A 20608-nucleotide genomic window follows, 5' to 3' on the forward strand; every position below is an offset into this window, starting at 1 on the left:
ACATCCTGCCCAGCTCAGCAAGATGCTGTGTTTCCACATTTCAGTGAGGAGGGCTCCTGAAGCTATAACAGGACAAAGGAAGAGGGGCTGACCCCACAGGATTCTAAGCACAGCCTAGGTGTGAGCTTTTCCTAGGTGTGTGCATTCTTGGGCACTCTATCACCTATCATCTGACTAGACAGATGCCCAGCATTTAGGCAAGAAATCAGAGTCAGATCCTTGTCATTCTGAATACACATTGCGGAACACCCAGCAGCTGCATCCCACTGTTCATTAGCCAAAACCTTCAAGACATTTGGCACAGCCCTATGCAAAATGAGATGCACAGGGTGGGGGCTTTGCACTGCTCTGGTTTCCATGGGTTGGGAGGGAAACTCAGGGCTCAGACCATTGGAGCAAAGGCCTCTGTGCAAACCCCCACTTCCCTTGAATCTCTGTTCACAAGTGAGTCCCCAGTTCCACTCTGACAGTTTCCTTCTCCATCAGGGAGGGGTGCACATGACTAGGCCTCAGATTATGAATGTTGGTAAAATTTGGCATCTGTATGGGATGGGGTTGCGGCTCAGTGGGGGAGCGCTCGCCTAGCATGTGTGAGGCACTGGGTTCGATTCTCAGCACCAAATAAAAATAAATAAAATAAAATTCCATTACAACTAAAAAATATTTTTAAAAAATTTGGCATCTGTAGACCACCCCTCACTATTTTCTGATTGAGAGGCTGCCCTCCCTTCCCTGAGGTGTAGCATCTAATTTCTTCTCCTTCACTAACCCGGAGACTCTGAAGTTCCCTTTGTAATACAGAACCTGGCTGGGCATAGGATGGAACCCAATGCCAAGAGATTTTCTGCTGGCCTCCAGGGAATGTCTCACTCCACCTGACTCATCACAGACAGGAAAAGCCTTTTATTGGGCCCCTGGTCAAAACTCTTCTGCCGATGTGCTCTGGGTGGAAGTCAGTAGCACAGAGTCACCCCAGCCTATGACCATGCTGGTGGGAGTTATGCTATGCCCCTTCCCTTCTGAAACCTTCTCTGATTCTCTGAACTGTGACATCTAGTTGCCATGTCTCCTTAGATACTCTGTCCTTTCACTCAGGGACACTGACCCCATTTCCCCCTTGTTCTGTGGATTGTACACTCCCTATCAGTCCAGGGAGTTGGACTGTCTCTGAGTTGGCCTCTGTCTCAGGAATCTAAATTTCTAATGGCTGACATGCCATATAGTTTACCCAGCATTACCCAGGATAGGCCTACCCTCAAGAGGGCTTTTCTGGTTAGGGAGTTCCAAAGGGGTCTCCTGCACAGTGATCAGGAAGACAGAATGAGTTGGAGACCTGAGGCTGCCTGGTGCCACCCTCATGCTATGTAGTTGATGTCATGAGTCCCGTACCTGTCCACACCCCATTCCCTTATCTTCTTTCCTGGACACACACCTGTCTCCCACACTCTGTAGTAAGGATGCAGAGGGCAGACCCGAGCCTGCTGTATTGCTTTACTCATCCCACTCCTTCCAAATGCTTAGTAAAATTCCAGTGAAATTCAAAACGCTGACACCAAGGTGAGCTTCCCTGGTCGGTCCTGTACATCCATGTCCTCTGAAGATGTTGGGTCGTGAGGACTTGACAGATTTCCTTTGCTGCAGCCATGTGCCTCATCTTTTAGCGGTCCCAATCCGTTTGCTTTCTAACATGACCAAACAGTCATTTTTGGATTTATGCTCTCCCAACCTCATTGAGAAGTTATAGAGAATTATGCAGTAGGAGTATGGGAGTCTCTGAAAGTGCAGCTGCTGGTGAGAAGGGGGAGCACCCTGGGAAACCCAGAGCTTACAGCTGACGTCTGAAAATAGGGCAGTGCAGAGGGGGCCTCAACCTGTAGCCTGTGGCCTCCATGCAGTTGATCAGCATCAGAATTGTGTTGCACAGTGCCCGTATTAATGACTTCTCCTAAATGACTTCTGCCTTCATGAAACTTTTACCTCTTCAGTTGCTCCACTCGCCCAACCACCATCCCTCTTCTAAGCCTTCCACCCAACCTTAAGCTCATTCCATGCTGGTCCTTTGCAGCACCTTCACCTCCTCTCCACTTGCCTCTCTAACCACATATCACACCTCATCTCTGGCTCTGTTGCCACCTCTCTTAGCTTTTTTTACATCTGGCAGATACGTTGATTCACCTGCTGCTTTCCACAGCTGCTCCATATTCTCTGCTGCCCCCTTGTCCCAAGATGCTTGTCTGCAGTCACTCAGTGCCCACACTATTAGCTCCTCCTCTCTGTGCCTGTCTGTTTACCAGCTTCAGCTCTTCCTCTCATCTCATCCTCCTCTCAACCTGCTCTAGTACCTTCATGTCCCTCCATGAGTTTCTTTTTTTTAATTTATTTTATTTTATTTTTTTATTGTAAACAGATGGGATACATGTTGTTTCTCTGTTTGTACATGGCGTAAAGGCATACCATTTGTGTAATCATAAATTTACATAGAGTAATGTTGTTTGATTCATTCTGTTATTTTTTCCCTTCCCCCCACCCCTCCCACCCCTCTTTACCCTCTATACAGTACTTCCTTCCTCCATACTTGCCCCCCTCCCTAACCCTAACTCTAACCCTAACACTAACCCTTCCCTCCCCCCCAATTATGTGTCATCCTCCACTTATTAGTGATATCATTCGTCCTTTGGCTTTTTGAGATTGGCTTATCTCACTTAGCATGATATTCTCCAATTTCATCCATTTGCCTGCAAATGCCATAATTTTATCATTTTTATGGCTGAGTAATATTCCATTGTATATATATACCACAGTTTCTTTATCCACTCATCAATTGAAGGGCATCTAGGTTGGTTCCACAGTCTGGCTATTGTGAATTGAGCAGCTATGAACATTGATGTGGTAGTATCTCTGTAGTATGCTGATTTTAAGTCCTTTGGGTATAGGCCAAGGAGTGGGATAGCTGGGTCAAATGGTGGTTCCATTCCAAGTTTTCTAAGGAATCTCCACACTGCTTTCCAGAGTGGCTACACTAATTTGCAGCCCCACCAGCAATGTTTGAGTGTACCTTTTTCCCCACATCCTCGCCAACACCTATTGTTGCTTGTGTTCTTGATAATCGCCATTCTAATTGGGGTGAGATGGAATCTTAGGGTGGTTTTGATTTGCATTTCTCTAATTACTAGAGATGTTGAACATTTTTCCATATGTTTGTTGATTGCTTGTAGATCTTCTTCTGTGAAGTGTTTATTCATTTCCTTAGCCCATTTGTCGACTGGATTATTTGAATTCTTGGAGTAGAGTTTTTTGAGTTCTTTATAGATTCTGGAGATTAGTGCTCTATCTGAAGTATGATTGGCAAAGATATTCTCCCACTCTGTAGGCTTTTTCTTCGCATTGCTGATAGTTTCCTTTGCTGAGAGAAAGCTTTTTAGTTTGAATCTATCCCAGTGATTGATTCTAGCTTTTATTTCTTGTGCTATGGGAGTCCTGTTAAGGAAGTCTGATCCTAGACCAACAAGGTGAAGATTTGGACCTACTTTTTCTTCTATAATCTGCAGGGTCTCTGGTCTGATTCCGAGGTTCTTAATCCATTTTGAGTTGAGTTTCGTGCATGGTGAGAGATATGGGTTTAGTTTCATTCTGTTGCATATGGATTTCCAATTCTCCCAGCACCATTTGTTGAAGAGGCTATCTTTTCTCCATTGCATATTTTTGGCACCTTTGTCTAGTATGAGAAAATTGTATTTATTTGGGTTTGTGTCCGTGTCCTCTATTCTGTACCATTGATCTACCTTTCTGTTTTGGTACCAATACCATGCCGTTTTTGTTACTATTGCTTTGTACTAGAGTTGAAGATCTGGTAATGCAATACCCCCTGTTTCACTCTTCCTGGTAAGGATTGCTTTAGCTATTCTGGATTTCTTATTGTTCCAGATGAATTTCATAATTGCTTGCTCTATTTCTGTAAGGTACGTCATTGGGATTTTAATTGGAATTGCATTGAATTTGTATAGCACTTTAGGTAGTATGGCCATTTTGACAATATTAATTCTTCCTATCCAAGAACATGGAAGATATTTCCATCTTCTAAGGTGTTCTTTAATTTCTTTCTTTAGTGTTGTATAGTTCTCATTGTAGAGGTCTTTCACCTCTTTTGTGAGATTGATTCCCAAGTATTTTATTTTTTTCGAGGCTATTGTGAATGGGGTAGTTTTCCTAATTTCTCTTTCTGAAGATTCATCACTTATGTATAAAAATGCGTTGGATTTATGGGCATTGATCTTGTAACCTGCTACTTTACTAAATTCACTTATGAGTTCTAAGAGTTTTCTGGTGGAATTTCCAGGTTCCTCTAAATATATAATCATGTCATCAGTGAACAGGGATAGTTTGAGTTCTTCTTTTCCAATTTGTATCCCTTTAATTTCTTTGGTTTGTCTAATTGCTCTGGCTAGAGTCTCAAGAACGATGTTGAATAGAAGTGGTGAAAGAGGGCATCCCTGCCTTGTTCCAGTTTTTAGGGGGAATGCTTTCAGTTTTTCACCATTTAGAATGATATTAGCCATGGGCTTAGCATAGATGGCCTTTACAATGTTAAGGAATGTTCCCACTATCCCTAATTTTTCTAGTGTTTTGAGCATGAAGGGGTGCTGTATTTTATCAAATGCTTTTTCTGCATCTATTGAAATAATCATGTGATTCTTGACTTTAAGTCTATTAATATGGTGAATTACATTTATTGATTTCCTGATGTTGAACCAACCTTGCATCCCTGGGATGAAACCCACTTGATCATGGTGCACTATCTTTTTAATATGTTTTTGTATGCGATTTGCTAAAATTTTGTTGAGAATTTTTGCGTCGATGTTCATTAAGGATATTGGTCTGAAATTTTCTTTCCTTGATGAGTCTCTGTCTGGTTTAGGTATCAGTGTGATATTGGCTTCATAGAATGAGTTTGGGAGGGTTCCCTCCTCTTCTGTTTTATGGAATACTTTGAGAAGTATTGGAATGAGCTCTTCTTTAAAGGTTTTGTAGAACTCGGCTGAGAACAAATCTGGTCCCAGACTTTTCTTTGTTGGTAGGCTTTTGATGACTTCTTCTATTTCAGTACTTGAAATTGGTCTATTTAAATTGTTTATGTCCTCCTCGTTCAGTTTAGGCAATTCATACGTCTCTAGAAACCTGTTGATGTCTTCGAAATTTTCTATTTTGTTGGAGTATAGATTTTCAAAATAGCTTCTAATTATGTTTTGTATTTCAGTCCTGTCTGTTGTGATATTTCCTTGTTCATTCCGAATTTTAGTGATTTGGGTTTTCTATCGTCTTCTCTTTGTTAGTGTGACTAAAGGTTTATCAATTTTGTTTATTTTTTCGAAGAACCAACTATTTATTTTGTCAATTTTTTGTATTGTTTCTTTTGTTTCAATTTCATTGATTTCAGCTCTGAGTTTAACTATTTCCTGTCTTCTACTACTTTTGGTGCTGGTCTGTTCTTCTTTTTCTAGGGCTTTGAGCTGTAGTGTTAGGTCGTTTATTTGTTGAGTTTTACTTCTTTTATTAAATGCGCTCCATGAAATAAATTTCCCTCTAAGTACTGCTTTCATGGTGTCCCAGAGATTTTGATATGATGTTTCTTTGTTCTCATTTACCTCTAAGAATTTTTTAATTTCCTTCCTAATATCTTCTGTTATCCATTCATCATATAATAGCATATTGTTTAATCTCCAGATGTTGGAATAGTTTCTGTGTTTTACTCTTTCATTTATTTCTAACTTCAATCCGTTATGATCTGATAGAATACATGGTAGTGTCTCTATCTTCTTGTATTTGCTAACATTAGCTTTATGGCATAATATATGGTCTATTTTAGAGAAGGATCCATGTGCTGCTGAGAAGAAAGTGTATTCGCTCTTGGTTGGATGGTATATTCTATAAATGTCCGTTAAGTCTAAATTATTGATTGTGTTATTGAGATCTATGGTTTCTTTGTTCAATTTTTGTCTGGAAGATCTGTCCAGTGGTGAGAGAGGCGTATTAAAATCACCTAGTATTATTGTGTTATGGTCTATTTGGTTTCTGAAATTGAGAAGGATTTGTTTGACATACATGGATGAGCCACTGTTTGGGGCATAGATGTTTATGATTGTTATATCTTGCTGATTTATGCTTCCCTTAAGCAGTATGAAATGACCTTCTTTATCCCTTCTGACTAACTTTGGCTTGAAGTCCACATTATCGGAAATGAGGATGGATACTCCAGCTTTTTTGCTGAGCCCATGTGCATGGTATGTTTTTCCCCATCCTTTCACCTTTAGTCTGTGGGTATCTTTTTCAATGAGGTGAGTCTCTTGCAGGAAATATATTGTTGGGTCTTTCTTTTTAATCCAATCTGCCAGTCTATGTCTTTTTTTTTTTTTTAAAAGGTTGGAAAAATTACTTTATGAAGCCTTAAGAAGCACGGAGTATAATTCAACTGTAATCCAGGTTTAGATACAATTTAATAATAGTTCATTTCCAAAATAAAAGTTATCATAGGTGAAACCATGAAATTTCCTAACACTTGATTTTAATACATTGCACTAATTTTCTAAAACAACTCTGAGGAACCAATATTTACAATAGATGGAATATTTATGAAAAATCTGCCATCAAGTATATTTTTATGTGTATATATTTGTATATATAGAACCCAAGAGATTATATGAACCAGGAAGTAAGTAAGTAGGAGTTTGCATGTCATGTCTTAACAGCAGAACAAGAGTGCAGAGTGTGAAACTTTTCAAAGCATGGGGTCTGGAAAAGGAGCAGACATCTTGTTTCAAAACCTAACATTTTCTCAGGACTGAAGTCAAAATCTTAACTGCCATAGAGAAAGGGAAGCTTTTCCGGCTTTAATTGTTCATCTGCATCAGAAAGTCCGGTATCCCTGAGATAGGAACCACTGCAATAAGGAGGGAGTGATAGGTTCTCCCAAAGGAAGATTGTTGCTTAATTAGGACAACTTGCCCTGGCCATCGGGTGTAAACTTTTTGTTTCCCAACCTAATGCTTCACAGCACCAAGACGTTTCAATAATGGTTCATCATAAACCCAGCATTCTCCATCTTCATGGAATAACCTTGTCTCCCACTGAATTTCCTTCTCTTTCCTTTCTCGGGCTTCTGCTCTTTGTCTTTCTTCAAGTCTGTGCTTTGCTTCAGTTGCTGCATCAATGTCTCTGATTTTTAAATTGAAAGTGACATCTTTCCAAAGGCAGCGGGACTCATACTCATTTTGATCTTCCAACTTCCTCACTTTCTTCTTGATTATAGGCAACTTCTTGGTATCTACAAAGACCGTATTTTCCCCTGTTGCATATTTTGCATACATTACACCATTCCATTCCCCTTCAATCGAGCAAAAAGACTTCTTATCATTCGGAGAAAAAAATCTCAGCAGTGATTCTGTGTTTCTTGCCTCCATAGAAAGGTTTAGTGTGGAAGACAATATTTGCACTGTAACCCGTTTTGGAGCAATTAATATTGCATTCTCCTCCTAGTTCCACCCAGGGCACTGTGAGGATAGACCTTCCATAACCATTAGGGAACGTGAGAATGTAATGCTCATCATAGTCTAGACACGAGACACAGCCTTGTCCTATGTTGTGCACCCCAATTGACATCCCAAGGAATTTTGATTTAGTCCAGATATGAGCATTGAATTGGATTTTCTTGTTAAAACATTCAGCATAAAAGGCTGAAATGGGTGGATGATGGGAAACCTGCTCAGCCACGAATGTTACACTGTTTTTGGAAACCCAGGGAACTGGTCCTTCTGAAACTAGCTCCGTGTTCTCTTCAGTGTCATTTGGTAATGTCCAGTGACACTGAAAGATTTCACCCAAAATGGGGTTGTATGGCTTTTTGGCAACTGATCCTTTCCTTCCTGCATGAAACGCCGAGAGGTACCATTTCACAACCTGAACCATTCGATCCCTGGGATCTTTCTGGTCACTAATGCTCACAAACAGGTCCGGATGTGCAAAAAAGTCTGCATACATTTCTAAAAGAGATCTTCTTTCAAGAATAAATATTGGAAGAACTACCTTAGTAAGATCCATTCCAAGCCTAACCTGTGACAAGAGGTGCATGATAACACTCTTGTGCTCCTCCACTGACCCTGCCTCCCCATCATCGTCTCTGTCGTCATGTGAATCAAAAAGGTCAGCATCACTTGTCCCATTGGACATGGAAGAATTCAGTGATTCTGTGGTGTCTGGGCGCTTTAGGCTATTTCCCGAACTGCTGTGTGTCAAGACTGAGGCAGATCCAGAAGAATCTATTAAGCGCTTTGGGGATGAGCCACTCTGATGGAATTCATCAGCATCATAGAATTCATCTTCACTGCTAGAGTAAGAGAACTCTGGGACTGTGTTTGGAGACAAGTTGACATGACTTGGAGAAGTTAGACTGCTACTAGGTGGTGAATGCCCGCTGCCTGTACTATTTGGTGTTGGAGTCTGATGATGTCCCAAGGTAGCTAATACAGGTCCAACAGGTAGGGAAGACGGACGCTGCTCTGACTTACACAACTGAGCTGGTTCTGGAGGTAAGACAGTCTGGGAAGGCATTGTGCTGATTACAGGTTCCAAGGGACTAGGTTGATATATTGCATCTACAGGATTAATAGTACTTATAATTCCATCTGCGTGCTTCTCCGCATTACTCTGGTCTTTAGCAATCTGCAGCAACACAATGCAGTGTTTAATTGATTCTACCATGCTATTTGTTGTCTCTTTGAGAGTCTCGATTTTCTTTCTCTGTTCATCATCTTTACAGTTTTGAAGCTTGTCATCAAAAAGCTTTAGTTGTTCTATCAAGATTTGTAGGTAAGCATCTGCCTCTGTCAATTTCTTGTCAAAGTCCTGGACACTAGGAACAAATCCTGAATCCAAACCCCCAAAGGGCAGCGGGAAGGAAGCAGGGGGAGCACGACATTGGCGCCTCCGGCCTTGCTGGGGCAGACAGCAGGGACCCCGGGGACTCGGGGCGGGGGAGCAGCCCCTCTCTCAGACCCTCGGGGTCTACTCACTCCGCAAGCGGCCAGCAAGAAAGCCATTCGCTGAGGCCCCCGCCATCGGTGCCTCCTGGGGCGGGAGCGGGGGCTGCTCCTGCGCACCCCTCTTCTATCCCCTCGACCAGTCTATGTCTTTTGATTGATGAATTCAGGCCATTAACATTCAGGATTATTATAGAGATATGATTTGGTTTCCCGGTCATTTGGTTCATTTTTTAAATTTTATTTATTTATTTGTTTGACACAACTTGTTTCCTCCTTTATTTGACAATTCCTTTAGGATAATTCCCCCCTTTGCTGATTTGCTTCTTTGTTTTTCATCTCTTCCTCATGGAATATTTTGCTGAGAATGTTCTGTAATGCTGGCTTTCTTTTTGTAAATTCTTTTAGCTTTTGTTTATCATGGAAGGATTTTATTTCATCGTCAAATTTGAAGGTAAGTTTTGCGGGGTATAAGATTCTTGGTTGGCATCCATTTTCTTTCAGGGCTTGAAAAATGTTGTTCCAGGCCCTTCTAGCTTTTAGGGTCTGGATTGAAAAATCTGCTGATATACGTATTGGTTTCCCCCTGAATGTAATTTGGTTCTTTTCTCTCACAGCCTTTAAAATTCTGTCTTTATTTTGTATGTTAGGTATTTTCATTATAATGTGCCTTGGTGTGGGTCTGTTGTAATTTTGTGCATTTGGAGTCCTATAAGCCTCTTGAACTTGATTTTCCTTTTCATTCTTCAAATTTGGGAAATTTTCTGATATTATTTCGTTGAATAAATTGTTCATTCCTTTGTCTTGTTTCTCTAGACCTTCCTCAATCCCAATAATTCTTAAATTTGGCTTTTTCATGATATCCCATAGTTCTTGTAGATTCTGTTCATGATTTCTTACCATCTTCTCTGTTTGTTCAACTTTGTTTTCAAGGTTAAATATTTTGTCTTCAATGTCTGAGGTTCTGTCTTCCAGGTGTTCTATCCTACTGGATATGCTTTCTATGGAGTTCTTAATTTGGTTTATTGTTTCCTTCATGTCAAGGATTTCTGTTTGGTTTTTTTTTCAATATCTCTAACTCTTTATTGAAATGATCTTTTGTTTCCTGTATTTGCTCTTTTAACTGTCGATTGGTGCGATCATTCAATGCTTGCATTTGCTCTTTCATCTCATCATTTGCTTCTCTGATCATTTTAATTATGTACATTCTGAACTCCTTTTCTGTCATTTCTTCTGCCATGCTGTCATTGGGTTTTATTGATGTAACATCTAGATTTGTTTGCAGCATTTTCTTTCCTTGTTTTCTCATATTGTTCAGGTATCAGTGGACCGCTGAGATATTGCAGATTTCCTCTATTGACTTACAGTGTCCCTGAAGATTTCTATATATATCCCCCCTTAGCCTTCAGTAGGCTGAAGTCTTGGAGGAAGTTGATAATGCGGTGCTCCACAAGGAAGCTGCCTCTCTAGGAGTGGTGGCCTTCAGGTGGGGTATAATCCCTGCTAGTGTGCAGAGGTGCCTCCACTTGTTGACCAATGGTCATCGAAAGGGGACCTAGGCTGCGGGCTGAGGCAAGGCCTGTTTGGGCCTGAGTCTCTGGTTTTACTGTCCTTGTGGGGAAACCTCACCCGGCAGGGAAGACTCACCCGGTGGGGAGGTCTCGCTGGTCAGTTCCCTCCTAGAGGTTTCCCTCAATTTACAGCTACCGCCTGGGCTGGGCTTCCTTCCTCTGCAAAGTTCCCAGGGGCCCGGCCCTACCTCCTGGGCCTGGGAGCCTCACCCTTCGCAGATGAATCTCCTTAGGCTGCCCCTCTTCAGAGAATCTGCCCACAGGCCTGGAACCTTTGCTCCACCATAAGCCTGTCTCTGTGCGGCTCTTCCACCAAGAAGCCTCCTAGATCCTGGGACCCTGTTCTGCACCTAATCGCCTGGCTATGTGGCCCCTCCTCTGAGCAGCCACCTGGGGCCCCGTACAATCGCTCTGAGTCCCAGAGACCCGCCACACGCCTCTTCCTCCAGACAGCCGCCCAGTATTCCAGTGCGGTCACTAGGAGTCCAAGAAAGTCACTGCGTGCCTCCACCTCCCACCAACCACCCGTAGCCCTGGGCAATCAATCACTCCGAGTCAAAGTGACCCTCCCCGTTCCTCCTCCTTCTCCAAATAACCTCCCGGGTGTTCAGGAGCGGTCGCTCTGAGTCGCTCTGAATCCACGTGACCCGCTGCATGGGTCCTCTGGGCAACTACCCGGAGCTCTGGTGCGGCCACTCAAGACCAAGCGACCCACCACACTTTTCCTCCAGGCAGCCCCCCTGTGTTCAGGCGCTGTCACTTTAAGTCCAAACAACTCACCACTCGCCTTCTCCTCTGAGCAGCCGCCTGGAGCGCTAATGCAGTCACTGCGAGTCCAAACGACCCGCCGCGCTCCTCCTCCTCCTCCTCCTACTCCTCCGGGCAGGCCCCAGTGTTCAGAAGTGGTCTGAGTCCAAACAGCTCGCCACGGGGCTTCTCCTCTGGCAACCGCCTGTAGCTCTGGTGCAGTCACTCTGAATCCAAGCGGCCGCGCTCCTCTTCCTCCTCCTCCTCCTCAGGGCAGGCCCCGGTGTCCTGAGTCCACACAGCTCTCCTCGCCGCTCCTCCCCTGGGTAGCCGCCGGAGCCCCAGTGGTTGCTCCGAGTCCCAGTGCTGTGCCCAGCGGCCTCCTTTACGGCGCTCCCAGTTGTCCAAGTTCACTGCTCCAGTGGGGGGAGGGGCGTCTCGCCGGCAGCTCTACTTCACAAAGTTTCCTGGGTTCTGGGACCACTGTCCCATCTGGGACGCCTTCCCAACGGGTGAGAGTCACCCGGCTGCTTTGAGTTGGTCCCAAGTGTCTCAATATCTCCTCTTTTGAATCCTGAGTCCTGGAGCAACATGAAATGCAGCCACCCTCTAGGCCGCCATCTTGAAACCTTCCCCTCCATGAGTTTCTATTTCAAGAAGACCCATTGGATTTTTCTTCTGTTTTGTCAAAGTAGAAACAGAGGTTGTGGAAAAGACTGCCATTGTGACTCAAGTAGCAAAGTCTGCCATTCCGTGTGTGTCCCCATCCTTGGACCATCACCAGGAAGGCATCTCCTGTTGAGACACCTCTCCTGGATTTTGGATTTATGGTTGTTACAAGCTGCCCTGAGTTTTCTTTGACTCTTCCTATGTTATGTCTCTCAATGTCCTCCCTTTTTTTCCTGCTGCCGGTCTCTTGTTTCAGTTCTACAACCTTCTGTTTTTTCCTACATGAAAAATAATTGAAGTATTTCCCTCCACAGGTAAGAAATTTGGTCAAGTAACAACAAACTGTTAAAGAACACCATGATTTGACAGCAGACAACCCAAAAGGATATGATCATATGCATCATTAAGGTAAGAAGATTTTCAACTTTATTCACTTCCCACACAAATGTGCTGTGCTGTGCTCCTCAAAAGCACACAGCACCTGTGCTCTCTTACAATACATACTTTACAATGACAGAAAAACATGGCAAGGCAAGTTAGATAACAGCCACTCCATATTCACTTTAATGATTGACATCAAATGAAAATTTTGTATTTATAAGACTATGTGGTACTACCACTGAGGTATAAAAGCAACAGCAAAATACGTAAAACATTAAAAACTTAAGAGAACTATTTATGTACCAAAACTTATTATAACCCTCATCAAAAAACTAACAAGGAAGAGCAATTATCCAAACAAAATATATCTCTAAACTATTTAACATAAATATACTTCAATATAAATAACATTTATTTTTATCTACTAAAAGCGACGATTCTATAAATAAGTCATCTCCACGCTTGGTATCCTGAAGGGAGGCCTGGCCCCAGATGAATTAAAAGGAGAGGGTCAAAAGACAGTTTCCAGGGGGAGAGAGAGATGCGTGGCTCCAGGATATTCACTTTAGATAGACAGCAGCCTTTCGTCACTGCTGACACTGGGCCCAGTTGCTCTGGGTGAAGGATTTCTATCACTTCCTGTGTGACAAACTGTTCTCTCTCAGGTCTGGCTGAGCAGCCTTGGAGCACCAGCACATCTCTGGGAGGTCACCTGTGTGGTTGTGGTTTTGAGGCTGTGAGGCTGACTGGCAGATTCAGGCTGTCTCACCATCCACACAGGGTGGCTGTGGGTGGGAGGCAGACAGGAGTGGATGAAGTAGTTAGGTCCTTGGACATCCTAAACGGACAGTAGATGACCCTGTCGTCAGGCCACGAATGCAGAACTTGGTACCTCCCCTCAGGCCTCCATGGTTCCAGGACTTCTAGGGAATGAGGGTGCGATCTCGGCCCCACACCCAGAGCTGCGGATCATAAGCTTGAATCTGGAAAGAGAAAGAGCCCCACAAAAGCTGATGACTTGTCAGGATATTGAGGTTTGGAAGTTATGGTGAATTTATTTTCCCATTCCTTAAATTACCTCACTTTGATGTGGACTTTCTACTCACCATGATTCAACAGTCTACAAATACCTTACAAATAAAATCTTGAGACCCTTCATTCTGTTAACTAAGTTCTGTTGACTACAAAGGAGGTGACATATCAAGGTGCATTCATGAGATTTATTTTGCCTGGTGACAAACGAAGTAGCTATATGTGTATATCACAACATTATTTCACCTATTACTGACATCCATGTTATATAAGGTGTGGGACATTGTAGTTTCAGCTTTCTTTTAAATAGAAATGGAGTCTATTTTCCTATTTTACATCAGATAACTACATTATGCTAGCTGTGTGGAAAGTGTTGTAAGATGCTTTGACACATACAATCCTTTTGTGTCCCATCTAATCAAGTTTGAGGAGTTGATTTTATCAAGAGTCAAACTTTATCCCTGTCTCTGATTTGAGTAGAATAATGGTTTAGTGTTAGTGATGTTTGTGCTTGGGTACATCAAAAAACAAGGTTAAAGATATCCGTAATTATTGAAACCCTATTAAAGTTTGTATATAATTATACCCCTGCCAGATGAATAGTTTTGATATGATTTTTATTTATAACTAATATCTGAGTGCTCTAGACAAATAATTTAACAGTAATTCTAGTTAGGTCTAATGTAGAATTTAACTGCGCAAATATTCTCTGAATGAAAAACGATTTTCCCATAACATGTTCTGTGTTGTAAATAATTTTAGTACAGTACAAAGGTTCCTTTCATTTCATTTATCTACTTCCTTTAAAATAAACCATAGCTTGCAATTGGTAGATTTATACATAAATACAAAAGACCAAATATATGTATCTGAAGAGAATGACGTAAATCTGCTTTATTAAATATAATTCCATTATAGCATAGAAACTGAGCTTGGCTTTATGTTTTTAATGTACTTTTCCTCAAGTTAGCAACTGAAACTTCATTTTCTTGAAATGGAACTTTCTTTTATTACTTGAATGACTTATGTACCTGGTAAATTTCCAACAACTTTTTATTAGATTGCATAGAGTACATTGAGATACACATTTGGTTCACTAAAAAAAATCACCAAAAAAAAAAAAAAAAAAAACCAGAAGACTGTCAAGGAAGTCCTTCCCTCCACGCAGCCTCCAGGGCTTTCTCCTCCCCACATCCCACCTGCAACCACCCACCTTCCTGAGTCTCCAGTCAGCCCCTCCCTCACCCTCCACAAGACACACAGCACCACCCACCTCCTCACACTCCTCCAAGGAAACCCGAGTGTTCCAGCCCATGGAGCAGATGAATTGATAGCGCAGTTTGTGGAACAAGGGACGCAGGGCATAGCTCTGCCCATAGAGGAAAGAAAAGATGTTTTGTTTAGGAGCCTGGTTGTCCTCCTCCATGTCATTGGCCAGGTATCTGGGGAAAGAAATCAGGTTGCTCCTCAGGGTCACAACCTGGAAGGACCTCCCCTTGGGGTCAGCTTCCCAGAAAAGAAGCCAGGTGGACAGTCATCAGACAGGACTGCACTAGCCCTATTCAGCAGTTATGGGGGACCATTCATTGACCTTCCCAGACACCTTCAGAAGTACCCCAGCCTTTGTCAATAAAGCAAAGAGAAAACATTTGAGATGGAGGCATAAGGGGTGATTGTACCCATGTTGGAAGGATTTTCAGTGACAGTGTAGAAAGCCACAGATGAGAAAAGACATCTGTATGAAGGAGCAGAAGGAAGCACCTTACGCTGGACCTACTTGGATGGGAGTGGGCCTCTGTCCTGTAAACCCAGAGGCAGAAGTGAAAACAATGTTGGGTAGATATAGGAAGAAATAGAGCAGTTAGGTGTGGATGCATATGCAGTCCCTCTGCCAGGGACAGCAAGTGTCCATGCTTTCCTCCACTCCTCTCAGGTGGGCTTTATGTTTCCTTTGGTGTTCCTTAATTTTTTAAAACTGGCCTTAAGGAAGATTTTGTCTTGACTTTGACAAGAGAAGTGTGAAAGAAAACCTATACATTAATGTTTTAATATCTTTTACCAAGAGCAAACAGGACAAAGAGGTTAAAAGGCAGAGTACAGGTTAGTGCCCTCTCCCCTCCTGATCACCCAGATTGTGAATTCATATTGATGAAGGAGGCCAAATACTCACATGGCCAGAAAGAAGTGGATTCGTTGGTACTGCCAGGAGAAGAAGCCAGCCCGGCTAAAATAAGCTATCACCATAGACAGGAGGTACTGGTGGAGAGAGAGGAAAATAGAGAGAGGTCACATCCTGGAAGAGGATAAAAGAGGGGAAGAGGACTGGGAGTGTGGGGTAGAGAGTTTACTAAGAGAGGTAGCCACGTTAGGCGACCTGCTGTTTGGGGGAAGGACATGAGGGATCATGGTCAATGGGAAGAGTCAAGGTGAGAGGAGACGTAGATGTGCATTGGAGGGCAAGGTCTGAGGGGACCTTTGGAGGGAGGGCATATATGTCAGCTGGGTGAGGAGGGTTGTTTATAAGCTGGAGAACAGTGGGTCTCAGAGCAGAGAGGAAAATATCCCAAAACCTCAACTGACAAGAAAAGAGGGTTTATCCATGCCAGAATGCGTTCTTGGATTTGGAGCTCAGAGCACCTAAAGCAGAAGCAAGGTCCACCTGTCCTCTCTGCAAGAAGCTGCTAGGCCTAGAGAGATGTTTACAAGTCACAAAGGGGCCAAGACCTGGCACCTTTTTGTGGCTCTATGTGGAGGCAGAGAGAAGGACCATGGCATTAGAAAGCCCTCCCCATCCAGGCTGTGCTGGAGCAGGACCCCTGCCCAGGGGAGAGCAACCTCACCTTGTCAGACACCCTCAGGTTCTTGTCCCAGGCCAGGAATCTTTTGACAACAGGATCCTCTGTGAACAGAACACTGGTGTTAGTTTGGGACCCAGAGGGGCTTCAATGGGAGAGAGAGAGCAGAGAGGAGGACAAGAACTCCCTTGGAGAAGGTGCGGGTTTGGAGCCCAGCAGAGGTGGATAGGAAGAGGACAGTAACATACCTTGGACAAGGTGCTTTGTCCTTAGACTCCCCAGAAAAGCAACCGAGTGAGGGTTTGGATAAGAGCTAGATACCTGTATGATCAAGAACTTTGTGTAAACTATGAGGGCCCATCGTCACCCAGGAATGCCCACCTCAGAATCAGGGAGTTCCTAGGTCATTTTCTCATTTGACAGTCACATCAGCATGAACATGGCCCCATTGCCCACCCCTCAGAATATAGGACATCTGTTAGAGCCAGAGTGTCTGCAGTCAGAGAGGACTGTTGGAATCAAGCTCTGTGACCCCAAGCAGGGACCTTTTTCTAGTGTAGGGTAAGCATCCAACATCTAAGAGTCTCTGAGGGGAGATGGGTCCTGAGTCCTCCCCGCATTGGGAGCTCAGAGGTAGCCTGGCACTCTGGAAAAGGGCAGTGGCTATAAGGTTCATCTTTGTGTGGAGAGAGGATTGGAGGGCTCTTCCCGGAGTGTCTCCCTACCTAGTAGCTTCTTAAAAACTTCATGATGTTCTGGTTGCACCAAGTTTATTCGCAGTCTTTTGAATTTCATTTTAAGGCCATACAGTGAATCAGCATCCCAGGCATGATTTGGCTCACTGTCCAGCTCCTGCAGCTCCTCGACAGACTCAGAGGAGGATTCCCTCTTTCTCTTTTTGCCAGTGGTCTCAGTCATGAGGCCAAATTCTGCCCTGGGTACTGAATCAGTAACCCCTGGATGATTATCATCCGCATCATCCTGTGATTCGGAGGTCCACTCTCTCTTCCTTGAGACCCGACATGAGTGGCAGTGTTCTACCCACGGGGCTGAGTAAAGAAAGCTGAGTAAAGCTCCTGTATTTGGTATTCAGACTTTTATCATCCCATTCTAGTACCTCACTCAGCATTGTCCCATCTCCCTTTTCCTCAAAGCTCTAGTCCATTATGGACAACTTTCTCCCAGGGTGGAGTGACCCTTTTTCATACCTTCTAACCCCTTACTATCCTTGGATCTCATCTTCTAGCTTAGTTCCTTTCCCTCCATATTTTCCATCCATGTGGACTTCTTGTCCCCTGACCTGTTCTCTCCTTCCAAATTGGGCTCCCTGCTCCACCTTTGCTGACTTTCTCTACCCCTTCCTCCTTACCACTCATAATGTCAACTCGGTTCTGTCTTTAGCTCCCTCACCTGATGGACCTGAGACCTCATCATCTACCACCACCTGCATGAGGTGGCATGAGTTGCTTGGCTGGGAAGGCGGTTGCTCAGACTGGGAGATTTTGTGATCCCACAACATAACTTTTCCAGTTCTCTTCCTTCCCTTCTACAAAAACTAGCTTCTTTTTATGGCAAAGCCTGTTCGAGAATTTGGTTGAATAGGAGTCTGTTCTCTGTTCGCCAAGGAGGGAGAAATCAGGTGAAGAACAGCCCTGAGGACAAACTGTTGCCCACTGGACTGCCAGTGACCCACAGAGTCTGGCCCTTCCAATCAGGAAGGGTGGAAGCCTCTGATGTCATCGCCATTCCAACCTGGCAACCAGTTTGAAGGAAAACACATGTAACTGCCACACTGGTCTTTGCATGTGTCCTAGGGTTCTAGAGGAGTTGGTCTCTCCTGCTGCTGATCCAAACTCCGTCCACCATGCCAAACTATCAAAAGGTCTCTGACTCCCTCTTTCACTTCTCTCCAAAACATCAATTTCTGTCTCCATTCTCTACACAAAACATGTTAGATACCCTATCTCAGAGCAGTCCCATTTCAGAGTTCAGTATGTTGGTAGAGGAAGGAGACGAAGATGAGGGAGAGCAGAATTGGCCTGATGTCCCTAGGGGGAGCAACATATGTACAAAAGAACCCAAATACACTTAGTTATCAGTTCAACAGCTTATATGAAAACACTCAATATAGCAAATCGTTTCTCCTCTATGCCACTGTATTCAGAAATCTGTCCAGAGGACACACAGTCTGCAGTTAGGCATCCTTGACATAAAATCATAGAAAATTCTGTGCATGCTCACACTCTTCACAGAGTGTCTGTCTATACTTTCTGGGAGTCTATGGATCACTTGAGATAGCCTCTCAATTCCAATCACTCTCTCTATTTTACATAGCATACTTGGGAGCTCAGATATTGCTCTTGACCTGGATATTTTATTGTGACCCATGTACCAGATGGAAAATCTCACATGTAGAAAAAGAAGCATATGGAAACATTTCCCATTCAAGCCAGAATACAGTGCTTGCTGAGAAGATGGGAGTGCATGGGATGTGACACAGCACCCAGGGGAACTGGGGAGCTGCTTCCAAACCTCCCAACTCAGCCTTCTGCTTTCCAGCTGGAGTTTCAATCCATGATTTTTCTCTCTGTCCACAGAATGTGGTGCAATATATAGAAAGCTTACCATTGAGCCATTGTAATGTGTGGAGGGGAGTGGTGTCAGTTAAATTCATGTGTCACTTAATAGTGGAGGTAATATCCTGTAAATGTGTTCCAGGATGATTCATCATAGGACAACCATCCTAGAGTGCTCTTACACCAACTGAGATGGCTCCAGTCTCACTATGCTAGGTCATATTGTGGCTAAATTCATGTCTGTGGGGCTTTGTTCCATCATTGGCCCTAATGCCACCATGTGGGGCATAACTGTAAATTTGTGCTACCACCTCCATCATCCATCTTCAGCACTTTTTCTTCACCATAAACAGTTGCTCTTCTTCCATGAAATACTAACTCCCACTTCTCCTACAGCTCCTACTGGCCACCATTCTACTTTCTGTCTCAATGAAATTGACAAGCTCAATACCTCATCTGTGTTGCAGTCTATGACCTTATGCAGCATTTTCCCTGTGTGTCTGCCTTGTTCCACTTTGTGAACTTTTCTGGAGATCCTATATTGTTGGAGGATGGGTCAGAATTTCCCTCTATCTAATGAAATGGACAAGTATATCTTATGTTCGTCTTTTATCTTTCGTTGTGCATTGTGTTGATTCCACATGTAAAGTCCAGGCCTTTTTATTCTCCACAATTGGAGCTTATTGACAAGATGCACACTTGTTATTCATGCTGTGCTTAAGGTTTTATTTTGCATTTTAATGTCTTACAGGAATCCAGTGATCCCATGTCAATGAGATGTAAACACATGTGCATTCAGGTTATCTGCTGAGAGTGAGTGTCCACCTTGTTTGGCAGCCATGGATGTTCAGATTGGAATGAGGATCCAGAAACCTTCCATTTCTTGGCATTTCCCTCAAAGCCGTGGCTGACCTCCAAGTGTCTCCCTGATGGGAAAGTTCCTTCCTGTCAGGAATCAGGTACTGATACTGTGGAAGACTAATTTCCTGGATTCTCTGCTGCTCCTCTGTTGCTTTTAAGCATCAGAGCTGCTGGGGTCCTCCCACGGCAAAGCAGATGTTCACCCTCTTCCTTGTGTCAACAGCTTATTAGTACACTCAGATGCCACATGATAATTTGTCAGTCAATGATGATTCCTATGTATGATGGTGGTCCTACAGGATAGTATTGCCTAGTGATGAACCATCTTAGCTTCTGTAAGCACACTCTGTGAGTAGAGTCATCATCTGAAATGAGTCTACTTCCAGATGGATACGCGAAGAGAGGGACATGGTTGAGTGAGCGGAACAACTGAAGAGGGAAAATTTCCATGAATGGAGAAGCCACCGAAATTCAGCACTGTTGCACGGTGCAGATCGCATGCCTGTAATGCCAGCAGTCTGGGAGGTGAGGCAGGAGGATGATGAGTTCAAAGCCATGCTCAGCAAAAGTGAGGTGCTAAGCAGTTCAGTGAGACTCTGTCTCTAAATAAAATTAATGAAATAGGGCTGGGGTGAGGCTCAGTGGCCAAGTACCCCTGAGTTCAAACTCTGATACCAGTAGAAATAATAATAAAAAAACTTTTTAAAATACCAGATGAAAATATTTTTTTAAAAAGGGGTTCTGTTGTTGGGCATGGTGGCTTATACCTGTTATCACAGTGGCTTGGGAGGCTGAGGCAGGATGATCATAATTTCAAGGACAGCCTCAGCAACTTAGTGAGACCGTGTCTAAAAAATATAAAGAAGTGGATGTGGTCAGTGATAGAGCACCCCTGGGTTCAATATGCAGTATCAACAAACAACAACAACTACCAAAAATGAGGGAGG

General features: G+C 43.5%; 3 protein-coding genes and 1 pseudogene across 4 annotated transcripts in view; 1 reads left to right on the top strand and 3 right to left on the bottom strand.

Annotated features, from left to right (window-relative positions):
• Window positions 1-17142, bottom strand: part of LOC306650163 (speedy protein E4A-like) — a gene marked incomplete at both ends in the record, with an annotated part of 55680 nt that extends 38538 nt beyond the window's left edge. Inside the window, 2 exons of the mRNA XM_079121991.1 lie at window positions 16270-16328; window positions 16950-17142. Of these exons, the coding sequence (XP_078978117.1) occupies window positions 16270-16328; window positions 16950-17142 (252 nt within the window). The remainder of the gene's footprint in view (window positions 1-16269; window positions 16329-16949) is intronic.
• The window catches only part of LOC306649989 (guanine nucleotide-binding protein subunit alpha-12-like), a 350618-nt pseudogene that overhangs the window by 237384 nt on the left and 92626 nt on the right, over window positions 1-20608 (bottom strand). The gene's annotated exons all lie outside the window — the stretch shown is intronic.
• LOC306649987 (speedy protein E4A-like) overlaps window positions 1-20608 on the top strand; it is a 132571-nt gene that overhangs the window by 15089 nt on the left and 96874 nt on the right. The window contains exon 2 of the mRNA XM_079121570.1: window positions 12331-12424. The gene's annotated coding sequence lies outside the window, so the exon portion shown is untranslated. The remainder of the gene's footprint in view (window positions 1-12330; window positions 12425-20608) is intronic.
• On the bottom strand, window positions 6476-9002 carry LOC306649433 (oxysterol-binding protein-related protein 9-like). Its single transcript, XM_079120436.1, is given in 2 exon segments — window positions 6476-7418; window positions 7420-9002. Coding segments are annotated over 2 exon segments (1716 nt in total). The 5' UTR covers window positions 8752-9002; the 3' UTR covers window positions 6476-7034.

The sequence above is a fragment of the Sciurus vulgaris genome (assembly GCF_902686455.1).
Source record: "Sciurus vulgaris genome assembly, chromosome: 18".
Classification (NCBI taxonomy): domain Eukaryota; kingdom Metazoa; phylum Chordata; class Mammalia; order Rodentia; family Sciuridae; genus Sciurus; species Sciurus vulgaris.